This window comes from Hibiscus syriacus, unplaced genomic scaffold (assembly GCF_006381635.1).
Source record: "Hibiscus syriacus cultivar Baekdansim isolate YM2019G1 unplaced genomic scaffold, ASM638163v2 tig00111151_pilon, whole genome shotgun sequence".
Taxonomy (NCBI): domain Eukaryota; kingdom Viridiplantae; phylum Streptophyta; class Magnoliopsida; order Malvales; family Malvaceae; genus Hibiscus; species Hibiscus syriacus.
Window position 1 is genome coordinate 1,119,278 of NW_024062999.1, and position 15,662 is coordinate 1,134,939.

The 15,662-nt window shown below is 37.0% G+C and overlaps 1 protein-coding gene across 2 annotated transcripts in view; it reads right to left on the reverse strand.

Moving 5' to 3' along the window:
- The window catches only part of LOC120154847 (protein MON2 homolog), a 35,597-nt gene that overhangs the window by 10,571 nt on the left and 9,364 nt on the right, over positions 1 to 15,662 (reverse strand). For both annotated transcript variants that reach the window (XM_039166493.1, XM_039166494.1), the window contains exons 13-27: positions 15,546 to 15,615; positions 9,320 to 9,383; positions 7,983 to 8,131; positions 7,771 to 7,898; positions 7,621 to 7,678; positions 7,254 to 7,351; positions 3,637 to 3,724; positions 3,456 to 3,521; positions 3,317 to 3,376; positions 2,956 to 3,042; positions 2,474 to 2,660; positions 2,155 to 2,198; positions 1,935 to 2,066; positions 1,676 to 1,804; positions 1,537 to 1,589 (exon numbers count right to left, since the gene is read on the reverse strand). In XM_039166493.1, coding sequence (XP_039022424.1) covers positions 1,537 to 1,589; positions 1,676 to 1,804; positions 1,935 to 2,066; positions 2,155 to 2,198; positions 2,474 to 2,660; positions 2,956 to 3,042; positions 3,317 to 3,376; positions 3,456 to 3,521; positions 3,637 to 3,724; positions 7,254 to 7,351; positions 7,621 to 7,678; positions 7,771 to 7,898; positions 7,983 to 8,131; positions 9,320 to 9,383; positions 15,546 to 15,615 — 1,413 coding nt within the window. The remainder of the gene's footprint in view (positions 1 to 1,536; positions 1,590 to 1,675; positions 1,805 to 1,934; positions 2,067 to 2,154; positions 2,199 to 2,473; positions 2,661 to 2,955; positions 3,043 to 3,316; positions 3,377 to 3,455; positions 3,522 to 3,636; positions 3,725 to 7,253; positions 7,352 to 7,620; positions 7,679 to 7,770; positions 7,899 to 7,982; positions 8,132 to 9,319; positions 9,384 to 15,545; positions 15,616 to 15,662) is intronic.

Here is a 15,662-nt window from a genome sequence, read left to right on the forward strand (position 1 = left end):
AGAAGAGAACGAGTAACTTCAAGAAGGTGCATATTTTTTCTTTCGGCAATGCCGTTTTGTTGTGAGGTTCCAACACAAGAACTAAGTTGAACTATTCCCTTTTCCCTAAAAAAATACCCAAAGACCTAGCAAAAAATTCACTGTCATTATCAGATTTAAAGAGTTGGATTTTAGACCCAAATTGAGTGAGAACCATGTTATAAAATTGGGCAAAAACACCAGCGGTTTCAGATTTATCTTTCAGCAAATAAGTCCAAGTTATCCTATTGTGATCATCAATGAACGTGATAAACCACTTACAATTATCAATATTTGTCACCGAAGAAGGGCCCTAAATATCACTGTGGATCAAAGCAAAAGGGTGAGAAGACTTGTATGTAGAAGGAAAATAAGATGATTTAGTATGTTTGGCAAGAGAGCAAACTTTGCAAGAAAAAGAATTTGGCCTTTTATTAATGAATAGAGCAAGAAACAATTTTGCAAGGGAAACTAGGATGGCCTAAACGAAAGCCTCTCGAAGGGAGGGAAGAGGAGAAATAGCCAGGACTCTGCCGCGAACCTCGTCCAGGTTCTTGTTTAAGCCTTGGAGAAATTGAAAAAGCCTTTGCTAAGTGACAATTTGTTGGTAAAGGGTAGCATCTCTTGGATCTGCCCAATCATGTTGTGCATACAAATCTAATTGTTGTCAAAGGGCGGTAAGGGTATTGTAGTAGAGAGTGACGGGCATGGTTCCCCGCTTAAGGGTGGTTGCCTAATCTTTAATGTGATATAATTCAACAATGTTGTCAGTGCTAGAGTAGGTTTCGCGAACTGCACCCATATTTTAGCGGCTGTGGTGTACAGAAGAAAGTTTCTACTTATACTCAGGGTCACGAAATTAAGGAGCCAAGTCATAACTTGACCATTGTCACGCATCCACTTAGCAAAAACAGTTTCAGTCGCAACAGACTTCTTGATTTCACCAGTAACGTAGCCCAATCTTTCTCTGCCCAAGAGAAAAATCTTAACAGATTGGGACCATTCAAGAAAGTTGTTTCCATTCAATCGATGGCAGGTGATAGTCAGACTAGATGAATCTGATTGAGTATCAGAACCAGAAAGATTTTCTGGATTTGAAGTGATCTCCGGAGTAAGAGAAGGAGATGTAGGAGAAGAAGTCGAGGGCATGGTCTAGGTTGGAAAGAAACATTAACCTAATATGATACCATGTAGAAATCATAGTAATTCTCTGTATTTTCTTATTAATTCAATAGGACATATTGCATCTTTATATATACAAATTATATCTCTAAATTAGGAAACTCTAAGTTAGGAAAGATACTAATCGCAGGAGATATGATCCCTTAAAATAAGAGATTGTAAAAAAAAGAATATTTACAGAATCCCTTAACTGAAGGGATGATAACAGCTCATATATTTCTATAATTCCTACAACCTCAGAATACATACACCCACTCCAGTGGGCGGACCTTTATGGACAAGTAAATGATCAACTTAAAATTAAAGTGTAAATAAACAGCAGAGTAGAAGGCAAACCTCAACAATTCAAGTATATCAGGCCAACTGTATCGCAGTTTTTCTCCACACCTCTGGAAAGAGATTGTAATTTAAAACAAAATTAGCATAGTTAACATGTAACTAAAACTTCAATCAGTTTCACTGCAGTAACATATACCTCCAAGACATGCAGAAGAATTTTCAACGACCCGGCACGAACATCATTGCTTTGAGAAGAATATAGGACCCTCAGAGGAGATATGACAGCAGATTCAAGCAATCTTAATTCTGTTTCATTACTTCCTAACTACAGAGGGAGATAGGCGCAGGGGAAGAGAGAGAGAGAGATTTAAGCAACGGTAATATATATTAACACAAACACACACAATCCTCAAATCATATAGTTAATCCAGTCAAAAGAAGGCAGAAGTTCTCACATCCTGAGAATTGTCATCAGATCTGGACGATGTGTGATCTTCAGATTTTTCAGAACCTAAAACGGCACAAATTGATTGATCCAATGCATCAAGTGCCATGTTTCTCAAATTCTGATTAGAATTGTCAGCAAGCTGCAGCACATTTTTGTGTGTCGTGAAAGATCTAAACACTAAATAATGCTATCATTGCTCATGGAATGAAGAGTATAGTTATGATCACCTGAAGAAAGTGGCCAACAACTTGATCCCATAATGGTAATACACCTGTACCAGGAAAAATATCAATAAAAAGCTAAGCCAACTTTTTCTTCACATTGAAGAACGTTTTGGCAGTTATGCTCTTCAAAGTAAGTTAATCACAAACATAAGCATATATAACTGATAAATCTTCAAATACCCAAACATGGGAAGATTTGTGAATATTGATGTGAGGCATGAACCTCAGATAATATCATCTCGCAACTTATGATTATGAAACATCTTTTTAAAAAAATGATCATGAAACATCAAAAAAGCATCAGCAAAACCATACTACTTACGGTGAAGATTATTGACAAGGATGGATATCATTCTTTCAACTGAAAAACTGATACTCCCAATTTTCTGACTTGTTGATGGTCCGAAACCACTTGAAGTGTCAAGCATACATTGATGTGACAATTGACAAAGTGCAGAAAGAAGTGACTTAACAGCAGATATGTTCATAAGTGCTGAGCTTTCAAACAGCTATCAAGAAAAAATGTTAGGTTAGAGTATATACCTTATTATTACTTGTTTACAAGATAGACAAGGGAGTGGCAACTAAAACGAAAAAATGGAAGGAAAAAAATAAAATAGGTAGTTCTAAATCTGGAACACCATGAACTTTTTACATTGCAATTTTAGATCTTCAAAACTTGGATCGACTAAATAAGAGAACATGGATAAAAAGAACAGTCAAAGTTTAAATTTTACATTAGTGCTCCCCAAGCCTTTAACAGCTATTATGCCACTAACAAAAAAAAATACTTGTTTATAATACCTGAGAATTTAACGAGGAAAGAATACTGAAATCACTGTATTGGCCGGAAGATGTTGTTGTAAGTCTTGGCACAGATGTGGAGACTTCCTGTGGTTTCAAAAAATAATAAATTCTAACACTTTTATGCGTGTGTTGAAATAAAACTCTGTTCAAATGCCAGAAAACCATGAGAGGATTAACACTTTAAAAAATAATTTTCAGAAAATCAAAGGCCAAATGAATTATCTTAAGGAAAAACAAGGCTTAAGCAATAGAGCAAATATTGCTGATTCCAGTATAATGCTGTGAGTTATTAAATAACAAAAAGATGGAGACAGGGAGTTACTGAAAAAATTAAACCAAAAAAAGTGTCACAAATTACCTGTGTGGTGGCATGTGGCGAATGGATTGCTCTGTCCAGAGAAGACAAAGTTTCCAACACCTACATTTATTTGTCATAAGCAATCATAGCTTTGAATTCTCTCTGATTTCAGAAAGATATAAAAACCAGACCAACATACCAAAACCCAAGATGGGCCCAACACATTATGTAGTCGATGAGCAATATTGAAGAGAGTCCTCAAAGCCTGGGTTGTAAGAGCAATTAGTACCAAGTAACTAGTTCAAAAGAGTATTTAAATTGTTATATGATCTAGAAAATTATTAACAGAATAGACCATACTCACAAACTATTCATAATACCTGCACATTCTTCTGTGTTAGGACAATGTTATCTCTCTGATCTGAAATCATGTCGGAACGCTTTGGTCCAGGAGATAGCAATGCGCCACTGAAATATCAATTTTAAGTTTTTTCAGAAAGCAAGTGCAACCTCTAAGAGGATAAACTATAAGCATATGCACAAAAAATTAAGTGTGCTAAACAATTTCCTAAAATGTTTTAAAAAATGCCAAACAAGCACTTAGATAGCATTAGCAAGGAATTATTGTCTTCAAAAACTACCATCATAGTTGTCTTCAAAAACTAACATCAGCATCTTAGGTTATAAAAGGACCAACATGATCTCAACTGTATTTGGAAGCTTTATCAAGAGGAGTTATACTTGTTGCTTCTCATTACCAAGGAATTGTTGGGTCTCTGGCGAAGTTATTGGTTACATCTTTTATATAAAGCTACCCAGTTTTCCATATTTTATTGATGACAATACTGCTTTTGATATTTATGTTTCAAACATTTTCCAAAAGCATTATACTATCTGCAAGACTATCAGCTTAATCTGCCAGATGTTTCCAATGGAACATATTGGGCCTATTTCATTCCATGACTCAGTTACTAGTCACCTTGATAGCATTAGCGGTAGTTTAGATTTCAAAAAACCTTAAAAGAAAATAAGGTCACTCTTAAGCGACAATGAGAATAAATAGATTTCTCTTACTTGACGTCTTGTGGCAAGAAAAGAAGGGGAAAATTTTTTTGATAGAAAGGGAGGCCTCATTAAATGAACAGAACTATCTTAAAACTGATTATGAATACCCTACAAAGGGGGTTTAGGAGGATGGGGAAAGGGTTATGATTCAGTTGAATGGCCAATTTTACTGAGATTAATGAAGGTTATGGGCTTTGGGGAAAAATGGATTTCTTGGATTGATCGTTGCATTTCTACAGCCTCTATCTCGGTGTTAGTGAATGGATCTCCTATGAAGGAATTTCACATTTCTAAAGGGTTGAGACAAGGATGTAGTCTGTCCCCTCTTCTGTTCAATTTAGTTGGGGAACTTTTAAACCTAATGTTGATCAAGGCTGCTGATGTAGGCCTTTTCCAAGGGTTCAGAATCGGTAGGGATGGTAATTCCTTCCATTTGACCCATCTTCAGTTTGCAGATGATCTAATTTTATTTTGTAGTGATTCACCGATGCAGATCTTGAATATTAGGAGAGTTTTGAGGGTTTTCAGTGTTATGTCGGGGCTGCATTTAAATTTGTCAAAGAGCACTTTGTATGGCGTCAATGTAGGGGTTGATAGGATTATGGACTGGGCGAAGGAAGCGGGTTGTGGAGTGGGGTCTTTTCCGATGACGTACCTCGGTTTACCGATTGGTTCAAGTAGGAATTCTATAGGTTTGTGGGAACCGGTAATCCAACTTTTCATTAGAAGACTAGCAGGTTGGAAAGCTAATTCTTTATCGATGGCTGGTAGACTTGTGTTGGTTAAATACTTAAATCTGTGTTGTCTTCTTTACCGATTTTTTTTCTCTCTATTTTCAAAATTCCAGTAAAGGTGACTCATAAATTAAATACGTTGATGGCTAACTTTCTTTGGGGAGAAAATCAATCTAAGAATCGAATTCACTGGGTGAATTGGAATTTGGTGTGTAAGCCTTTTGAAGAGGGAGGGTTGGGAATCCTTGATATTAGGTTGATGAATAGAGCCTTGCTTGGGAAATGGGTTTGGAAATTCGCAAATGAGAAAAACAGTCAGTGGAAAAAAATGATATGCTGTAAAAATAACGTTAGCAACTTACCTCTTGCATTATCACATGCCGCTTCACCTATAGATTCTTGGGTATGGAGGGGTATTTTGAATAATTATGTTAAAGATGATACAATGAGAGAGTGTTTGAGAACAAATTCCAAGATCCAATTGGGGAATGGTAGGTCGATTGCCTTCTGGACTAATGTTTGGGTGAATAATTTGACATTGAAAGCTCAATTTCCCAGGATTTTTGCTTTGTCGACGAATAAACGGGGCTTGTAGCCGAGTTCGGTGGTTTTCATAATAATGTTTGGGTTTGGAATATTCTTTTAAGAAGAAACCTTTGTGATTGGGAATTGAGCAGTGGATTACTCTTATGTCTTTGCTCGATAATATTGCGGTTTCCGGTTCTGTGGAAGATTTTCTTGCTTGGTCGGGGATTGGGGTTGGTTTGTTCTCAGTCAAGTCTTATAGACAGACGTTGTCGAGCAATTCTGAATGCAAGTTTGAGTGGAAGAAATGGGTGTGGACAGGTTTGGCTCCTCCTAGAGTCCAAACCTTTCTGTGGCAGGTTTGTCATCGTAAATTGGCAGTCCGAGTGGAGTTGAGGAAAAGGGGAATCCCTTTGGATAATGTTCTTTGTCAGTTATGTGGTTATCTTGAGGAAACAGTAGAGCACCTATTCTTATTGTGTTCTGTTGCAAGAGAAATTTGGAATAAATTACTAAAGTTATGGGATATTTCTACTGCTTTGCCTCAAGATCCCATTTCCCTCCTCTGTTCTTGGGCAAACCTACGGTAGAATTCTATTATTTGGAGGTTTATCCCGGCTGTCGTCTTATGGTCAATTTGGAAGGCTAGAAACTTGGTGGTGTTTGAAAACGGAAATTTGGACAACACAGCTCTTTTTTTCTTCATTAGACTTAGGTTGGCTAAATGGTACCTTGCGAAATACCCTACAACATGTTTGCAGACTGATCTGCTGGTAGGGGATCCATCGCGGGCTGATCAGTTTCCACAACCGTCTTGTTCAAAGAAGGTTATTGGTTGGTCACCTCCACCATCGGATATTTTTAAATTTAACGTGGATGGGGCAGTTACAAGTGATGGGCTGAGAGGTGGAATTGGAGGTATTTTAAGAGATTCAAATAGCTCGACCTTAGCCACTTTCTCTACAGCAGTAGAGTCTACCTATTCTGGCAGAACTTAAAGCTATTAAGGAGGGAATTGATTTTTTTCTATTCATCGGGTTGGTGTAAGAAGGGAAGACTTATTATCGAAAGTGACTCAAAAAGTGCAGTGGATTGGATTAAGAACCAACAACCTGCCCCTACTTCCTTGCGGGATCTGGTACAGGAAATTGGGGCTCTTATTTATGCTTTGGACACTGTTCTTAGATGGATTCCTAGGAGCTGTAATATGGAGGCTGATAAGTTAGCTAAGCAGGGGATTGGTTGATTGTCTGTAGATTTTTGGTTTGTATGTTTTGTGCTTTCTTGGGCAAAGAACAAGCTTTGAGTCTGTAAGGGTGGTGGTAGTTTTGTAAGAGGTAAACCAATCAGGTTTCTAAATTGGTTTACCCTAAGTCAGTGGTGTTGGTTATGGTTGTTTTTGGGTGTATTATGTTTTTCTGTTATTGAAGGGGTGTTTTCCTGGATGTATCTTATGTAATTTCAGGTGTTCAATAAATTTCTAAGGCACTCTTTTCCTCCTTCCACTGATTAAGGAGCTTGGTTATAAGCTCCTATAATCAAGAAGGGGGATTTTAATGAGGCCTACAATTCTTATAAAAAAAAATAACCTCTACACTACACCCCGCTCCCCCAAGGAGAAAAGGGGAAACAATATTTACAAAAACCAGACCACTGTAATCATTAAGACATACCTTTTTCTTTCCACTTCATTTGGAAAATTGATAGTAAATTTGCATAGTGATGCTAAGAAAGAATTTAAAGGTTCTATGGCATGAAGAACTCCACATGCCTGCAGAATAGTCAAAAGGGTTCAGCAGAAACAATCATCCTTCATCAGAGCATCTAAACAAATAGTGTACATTAGAAAAATAGGCCAACACTATGAAGAACAAATATTAATAATTAGACAGTGACCATAAGTTAAACAACTACGAGTTACTTCTGAAAGAACTAAAACCACAAATTAGTCAACCCATAGGTATTGAAATTTAGCTCAGCTGATAGAAATAACAGTCAAAATTGGCACACTTTATGATTTATTATGTGATATGGGGTTACCTGAGTAAATGCCTGATACCCTTTTAATATTTCCAACACAATAGCCTCTCCTTGAGACCTTCAAAGTAAAACAGAATTAGAATGCATACAAACCTGGTTTTACTCGAGAGAGAGACAGAAACACAAACTCAGAAAGAAAAGTCACCCAACCTTGCTAAAATAAGGGACAGAGCATCAAGAATTGTCAACCACAACGAATCAACCATTGAAATACAGAGAACTGCAGTTTTTCCTGTACTTTTTGCTGAAGGTACATAATCGCTTCTAGGAGATTCAAGCTGCTTGTATCAAGAAAACAGAAAACTTGGTAAAAAAGGTAAAGCATACGATATTATATAAAGACGGGACATATTCCCACTTACCTCCCCGACATCCACAGCTTCATCAGTCAGTGAAGCTACAGTAAAGACAACACCTAGCAAACCTTCAATTGCCAAAGAAATAGCGTGTGCCTCACTAGCAACCAGGACAGCAGCATTTGATGCATCATTGTCAAGACTCCACTCAATTCCTGGTGGTTACATACCGAAATCCCACAGTAATAAAGTCACTTATCAAGAAACTAGGGAATAAATATGTCTACATGCCAAAGCATTATTAACAGAGAGGAAAAATGTGATACATCAATCCATGTAACTCTAGGTAACAAATGGACATCTCTCAAGTCCAAAAACTCACTATCTACATATACTTTGAGCTATACAATGTGTGCTATGAAACCATTATAACCTAGGAGATTCCTATTGTATTCAGAGATAATTGGTATTGTTGTATTAGGTCCAGGTTGTGTTTTTCTTGTTCCTAGGCTTCCTTGTTGTTTTGGTCTGGATATGGACTTTGTACCGGTTGTATATTCTGTTGGAATTTTAATAAAATTGGGGCACTCTTTTCCTCCTTCCAATGTTCATTGAGATACTATTTTGTATTTCAATGGATATGAAGGGGTTTTTTAATGAGGTCTCCCTTTCTATCAAAAAATTCTTTTACATATGTATTTTGCAGATGATAAGTAACTAAATAGCACGGTTAAGAACCCAAGAGGGTGGCACTGCTGTAGAATCTCATTTCTAGAAATGACAATCCATAGTCGCTTAAGCAAAATGAAACATCGAAGCCGCTAACCACATTTGCAATCATTTTTCTACTCTGGTCCATGAAATTACCTCCTATCCTGCTTCCAGACAGGAAGATGAGCATATTTCATAATTTCAACAGTCTATATTCTAGCAATTTTAATTCCAACTAATTGCAAATGTGGAAAAGAAACCCACCACATTTTATCTTCTCTTTTTTTTTTAAATAGAAGTTCTATTATCCCATCAAAAGAATTGTGGCATCCAGTACAACAAATGAATATCAGTAGTGTAATCAAAACTGGAAGTAAGAGGATCAATACAATGAAGTCTGATTTTGCAAGGTCATGCTCTACACAGTTCCCAACACTATTTACATAATCTTTGGAAAACAGTGGCTTTTCTGAATTCAAAAGTTGCTTGATTAAATAAAAAATGAAGAAAAAAAAGGTTCTTTAAAACAAGAATAAGGTTTCCTATGGTGAAACAAATCATAAAATAAAGAACATCTTTAATTTATCATTTTATGTGCAAATGCCAAGGATAAACATAGCCGACGGTACCAAAGGACATTGGACAAGATGAACTACAGATCCAAAATTTAAAACAAGACAAAAGGATCTCACCTTTAGCTTTGCTATTGAACATCCCTGCAACTGCTGCCAGGCTCTCTTCACTTGTCTCAAGGAACTATAAGTAAGAAAATGATGTTAGAGAGTGTTTTAACATGTATTTAGGGATCTTATCTGTACTAAAAAGTACTCAAATTTGAAAGTCTAAACATAAAACTCACAGTTATAGTCAAAAACCATGAATTTTACTGTAATTCACTTGTATTGAACGTGTAGGAAACTTACAATTATATATACAAGCCTTTGTCTTATCTTAGGTAACTTCTAAACTAGGTAAGAGACTAATTCTAGTAATGAAAAACAATCTGTGTTCCCATGACTTATATGGGTTTGCCGATTGGTACAAGGAAGAATTCTGAGGGTATGTGGGATCCAGTAATTCAGACTTTTAACAAGAGACTTGCAGGTTGGAAAGCAAATTCATTGTCGCTGGCGGGAAGACTTGTATTGGTTAAATTTGTATTGTCCTCCTTGCCGATTTTTTACCTTTCTATTTTCAAAATACCTCTCAAAGTGACTCAGAAGTTGAACTCTTTGATGGCTAACTTCCTTTGGGGAGATGATCATGCTAGGAAACGAATTCACTGGGTGAATTGGAAATCGGTTTGTCAACCTTTTGAAGAGGGAGGTTTAGGAATCTTTGATTTAAGTTTGATAAATAGAGTTCTGCTTGGGAAATGGTTGTGGAACTTTGCTAATGAAAAGAATAGTCAATGGAAAAAGTTGATTTGCTGCAAAAACAACATTAGTAGCCTGTCTCTTTCTATTTCAAGTGCTGCTTCACCTTTAGATTCTTGGGTATGGAGAGGTATCTTGAATAGCTATGCGAAAAATGATAAGATTGGAGAATGTTTGAGAGATAATTCAAAGATACAAGTGGGAAACGGTAGGTCGACAGCTTTCTGGACTGATGTTTGGGTTACTAATTTGTCTTTAAAAAATCAATTCCCTAGAATTTTTGCTTTGTCGACTAATAAATGGGGGAAAGTATCTGAGTTTGGTGAGTTTGTCAATAATGTTTGGGTATGGAATATTCAACTAAGAAGAAACCTTTGTGATTGGGAATTAGACCAGTGGATTGATTTAATGACGTTGATGGACACTTTTAAGCTTTCTAGTTCTGTGGATGATTTTCTGGGCTGGTTGGGAAAGGGGGATGGCTTGTTTTCGGTCAAGTCTTGCAGATTGACGCTATATGGCAGTCTTGAAGGGAGTTTTGAATGGAATATGTGGGTATGGGCTGGTTTGGCCCTCTTAAAGTCCAAACTTTTTGTGGCAGATTTGTCATCGCAAATTAGCAGTGAGAGTGGAACTAAAAAACAGAGGGATTCCCATGGCGGATGTGTTTTTCCCCTTATGCCATTCCCATGAAGAAACCATAGAACACCTGTTCTTATGGTGTTATGTTGCTAGGGAAATGTGGATCAATTTTCTAAGGCTTTGGGAAATCTCTTCTGTTCTGCCTCAAGATCCATCGTCCCTTCTTTTTTCTTGGTCGAACCTTAGGCAGAATTCTAATATTTGGAGGTTTATCCCGGCTGTTGTTTTCTGGTCAATTTGGAAGGTAAGAAATCTGGTTGTGTTTGAAAACGGGAAATTTGACAGATCGGGTCTGTATTTTATTATTAGATTCAGGTTGGCAAAATGGTTTTTAGCTAAACATCCTATTGTTCAGATTCAGACTGACCTACTAATAGAGGATCCTTCGAGGGCTGATAAATTTCATCTTTCTTCTACTCCAAAGAAGGTTATTGGCTGGACTCCTCCTCCTTCGGATGTATTTAAACTGAATGTGGATGGGGTTGTTAGTGGGGATAGGATGCAAGGCGAAATTGGAGGTATTTTGAGAGATTCTAAAAGTTGCTCCTTAGCCTTTTTCTCTACTGCAGTAGGGCCTGCTCTTCCTATTTTGGCAGAACTGAAAGCTATTAAAGAAGGTATTGATTTCTTATATTCGTTTGATTGGGCCAAAAAGGGAAGACTAATTATAGAGAGTGATTGCAAAAATGCAGTGGATTGGATTCTAAAACTGCAATCTGTCCCTATCTTTTCCAATGAACTGATGGAGGAAATTGGAGCTGCAATTTTTGATAAAGGCTATGTTCTAAATTGGATTCATAGGAGTTGTAATTTGGAGGCTGATAAGCTAGCTAAACAGGGGATTGGTTGAGTGATGAAGGTTTTTTTGATGTATTGTTTTCTAATTTTACTTCAGGTTGTATAGGCTCTTATTTTTGTAATTTTTTCGCTAGTTTGGTAATCAGGACTCACCTTCAGTTGCGGGGGAACTAGCTTACTAGGTTTAGGCTAAGTTAGTGTTGTTGTTTTTGGTTGTTTAAGGGCGTTGTATGGTTGTATGTTTTACACAGGGGTGTTGTTCTGGATGTATCTTATGTACTTAAGTTGTTGAATGAAATTCTAAGGCACTCTTTTCCTCATTCCAATGATTAAGGAGCTTTCTTCAAGCTCCATTAATTAAGGAGGTTTTTAATGAGGCCTTCAATTCTTTTAAAAAAAACAATCCCTTAGATTTAAGGATACAATTATAAAGGAGGATTGTGCTTGATTTGGCTCACAACCCCAACAGCATATGCTATGTCTGGTATGGTGTGTGACAAATAGATAAGCTTTCCCACGAGTCTCTGAAAAGAACTTATGTCAACTGCCATATCATCTTCCTTTGAGTCTCCAAGCTTATAATTGACTTCTATAGGAGTTTCTGCTGGTTTACATCCTAATTTTCCAGTTTCCGTCAAGAAGTCCAAAGTATACTTCTGCTGAGATATAAAAATTCCTTGTTGTGAATGAGTCACCTCAATACCAAGTATTTTAATCTTCCAAGGTCTTTCACTTCAAAATCTTTTATAAGACACTTTTTTAAATTACCAATTCCTTCAGAATCATTACATGTAACAATTATATCATCCAGATACACCAACAGTGCAGTTACTTCCCTTGAAGGAGAGTATTTCACAAACAGAGTATGATCACCTTGACTCTGTTTGAAGCCTTGTCTTAGCATTACTTTAGTAAATCTCCCCAACCAAGCTCTTGGGGATTATTTTAGTCCATAAAGAGTTTTCCTCAATTTGCACACTGCTTGTCTAGTATTCGAACCAAATCCGGGTGGAAAATCCATGTATACTTCTTCTTTAAGGTCCCCATGCAAAAAGGCATTCTTGATGTCAAACTGCTACAAATTTCATCCCTGAATAGCTGCTAAGGACAGTAGGACCCTCACTGTGTTAATCTTTGTAACAAGAGCAAAAGTTTCAAGATAGTCATTTCCTTAGCTTTGAGAGTACCCCTTTGCCATCAATCTTGCTTTGTACCTTTCTAAAGAACCATCTGACTTATACTTGATAGTAAATACCCATCTACATCCCACTGTTTTTTTCCCTTCTGGCAGCTTAAGTAACTTCCATGTCTTATTCATCTCCAGCGCCTCCATTTCCTCTTTCATAGCATTTTTCCAGTTCTCATTTTCTAATGCCTCAGATATTGTTTTAGGAATAGCAATGTCATTTAGGCTAGTAAGAAAGGTTCTGTGATTGGGGGATAGGTTTTTGTAGGTCATAAACAAATAGGAAGGATGTTTGGTGGTGCAGGTTTTTTTTCTTTTTCTAATAGCAATAAGAAATTCAAAATCAGAAGCAGATATAGTATTTTCAGCCTCACTTTGTTCAGAAGGAATTTCAGAATGTACCTCAAATTGTATAGGAGCAAGAGCAGGAGCAGAAGAAGGGGACGATTAAATCTGCATAGGTGTCTTCTTCCTCGAATAGACCTTTAGGGGACAAGTAGTGCCCCGAATATTGGGTTGTGGTGTTTTAATGTTTGGTTGAGGAGTAGGAGCTTGAGGAGTATTAGGTTCTGATAGGGGAGAGGACGGAGTAGAAGGAGTATTAGGCTCTTGCTGGGGAGAAGATGGAATAGAAGCAAGCTGTGCAGACTGTGTAGGTTGTGTCCTTTCAGAATGTGTAGATGTAGGAAGATCAATAAGGGGCTGAAGTAGAAACAAATTTGCATCCTTATCGTCCCTAAATGATATCTCCCCCTGAAGATAAGGAACTAAAAAATAACTTTCTTTTTCCACAAAAGTTACATCAGCAGAGGTGTAGTATGTCCCTGTAGGTGGGTGATGGAACTTGTAGCCCTTTTGAGTGGAAGAATAGCCAATGAATATGCATTTCAATGCCCTTGGATCAAGTTTACCCCTACTTTGAAAATGTATGTGAACAAAAGCAACAAACCCAAATACCCTCAGTTTTACATTAAGTGATGGGCTGAAATTTGGAAAGAATTTTATAAGGGTTTGAATGGGACTTTGGGATTCAAGGACTTTAATGGGAGTCTGTTTATCATGTAAATAGCAGTTAACACAGCCTCCCCCAATACTTTTTAGGGACCTTGTTTTGAAATAGAAAAGCTCTTGTTGTGACAAGAAGATTGTCATTTTTTCTTTCTACTACCCATTCTATTGGGGAATATTTACGTAAGCGGACTTAATATAATACCTTTTTCTAGGAAATAGGGGATAAGACTTGATTAAAGTAATTATTGGCATTATCTGATCTGATTCGCATATTTCAGCCCAAAATTGAGTCTTAACCATGGTGTAGAAAGTTTTAGAAGTAGGGGTAACATCTGACTTCTGTTACAGTAGGTAAACCCAAGTAACCCGAGTACAATCGTCTATAAAAGATACAAATCTTAGCCTCAGTTATTTTAGGAATAGTGGAAGGCCCCCAAACATAACTGTGAATAAGAGTAAAGAGACTGGTGGTCCTTTAATTGCTTGTTGGGAAAGGGGAACGTTTATGCTTTGCAAGTTCACATACTTTGCAATGAAATTCTTCAACATTTAAGGATTTACACAAAGAGGGAAACATAGTTTTTAAGAGTCTGAAAGGTGGGTGACCAAGGCGAAAATGTTGTAGCCAGATTTTGCCTTTATTGGTTGTTGATTCTGATAAAAAGGACAATGGTTGGGTATTCAGGGCTCTACCTGTTCCGCTAAGGTCTTCAAGGTAGTATAGGTCATTTACTTCCCTAACACACCCAATTATCCTCTTCGTTTCTTGCTCCTGAAAAATGCATTGTGTAGGATGAAACAAAACACTGCAGTTAGTATTTTTGATAAGCTTTGGAATAGAGATAAGACTAGTAAATAATTTGGCACATGTAGGACATTTTTAAGCAATAGGGTTTTACTAATGGCAAATCTCCTTGTCCAACAACCGTTACCATGGTACCATCTGCAACTGTGATCTTCTTGTTGCTAGGGCAGGGTGTGTAGGTGGGGAATTTTAGTGAGGTTTAGTCATATGATCCGTGGCTCCTAAGTCAATTACCCATGAGTTTTGGATAGGTATATGGGTGGATGATTCCAAGGCATTAGAATCTTGAGAACAAGAAAAGGATATACCTGAGAAAACCATATTGCATGTACCTGTAGAGGAATGTTTTTCTAAAGATTACAGTAGGTTCTTTATTTTTTTCTACTTTTTCTCGGTTGAATTCGACAGATTGTTCATCTGATTTCTTAGCCACCTGTTTGGTTGCATAAGCTTTGCTCTGTCCTCTTACTGAGCCTCCTTGAACAGTTTTAGCACTGCTATAATCACCCCCACCACCTACATTTTGCTGAACATGTACCTTACTCTCTCAAGGGAGGATAAGAACTAAGAAACGCTGCTCAACAAGAAAATTAGGACCAAAAAACGAGAGGCTTTGATACCATGTCAAAAACCATGAATTTTACCGTAATTCACTTGTATTGAACGTGTAGGAAACTTACAATTATATATACAAGTCTATATCTTATCTTAGGTAACTTCTAAACTAGGTAAGAGACTAATTCTATTAATAAAAAACAATCCCATAGATTTAGGGATACTAACTAATAGAATATATACAAATCCAACTCAATCTCCTTAACTTAGGTAACTAATCTCTGACAGTTATCATAAGTTAATAGACAAATGGTTGATGAAGACACAGCAGAGCCAACAGATGATACATAGCAATAACCGAAAAAGATATTGTGGCAGGGGCTGAAGTAAGGGAAAACATTTCATCACAGAAAGGCCAAAAAATGCTACAAAGACATACTACAAATTTTCAAATAAATACACCTAGAGACAATCACATTCGTGCGAATATAAAATTAAAAAACTTGGCATGACTAAAACTTAATGAAAATTAACAAATAAATCACCTGCACACTTGAAACAACTCGAGCAAGGGCTTTAACCATACCCTCCACGACGTTTGTGTTCTTCGGATGCCTAAATGAGTGAAGTCATGAGATTACTCTTATTTTCCAAAAATTAAT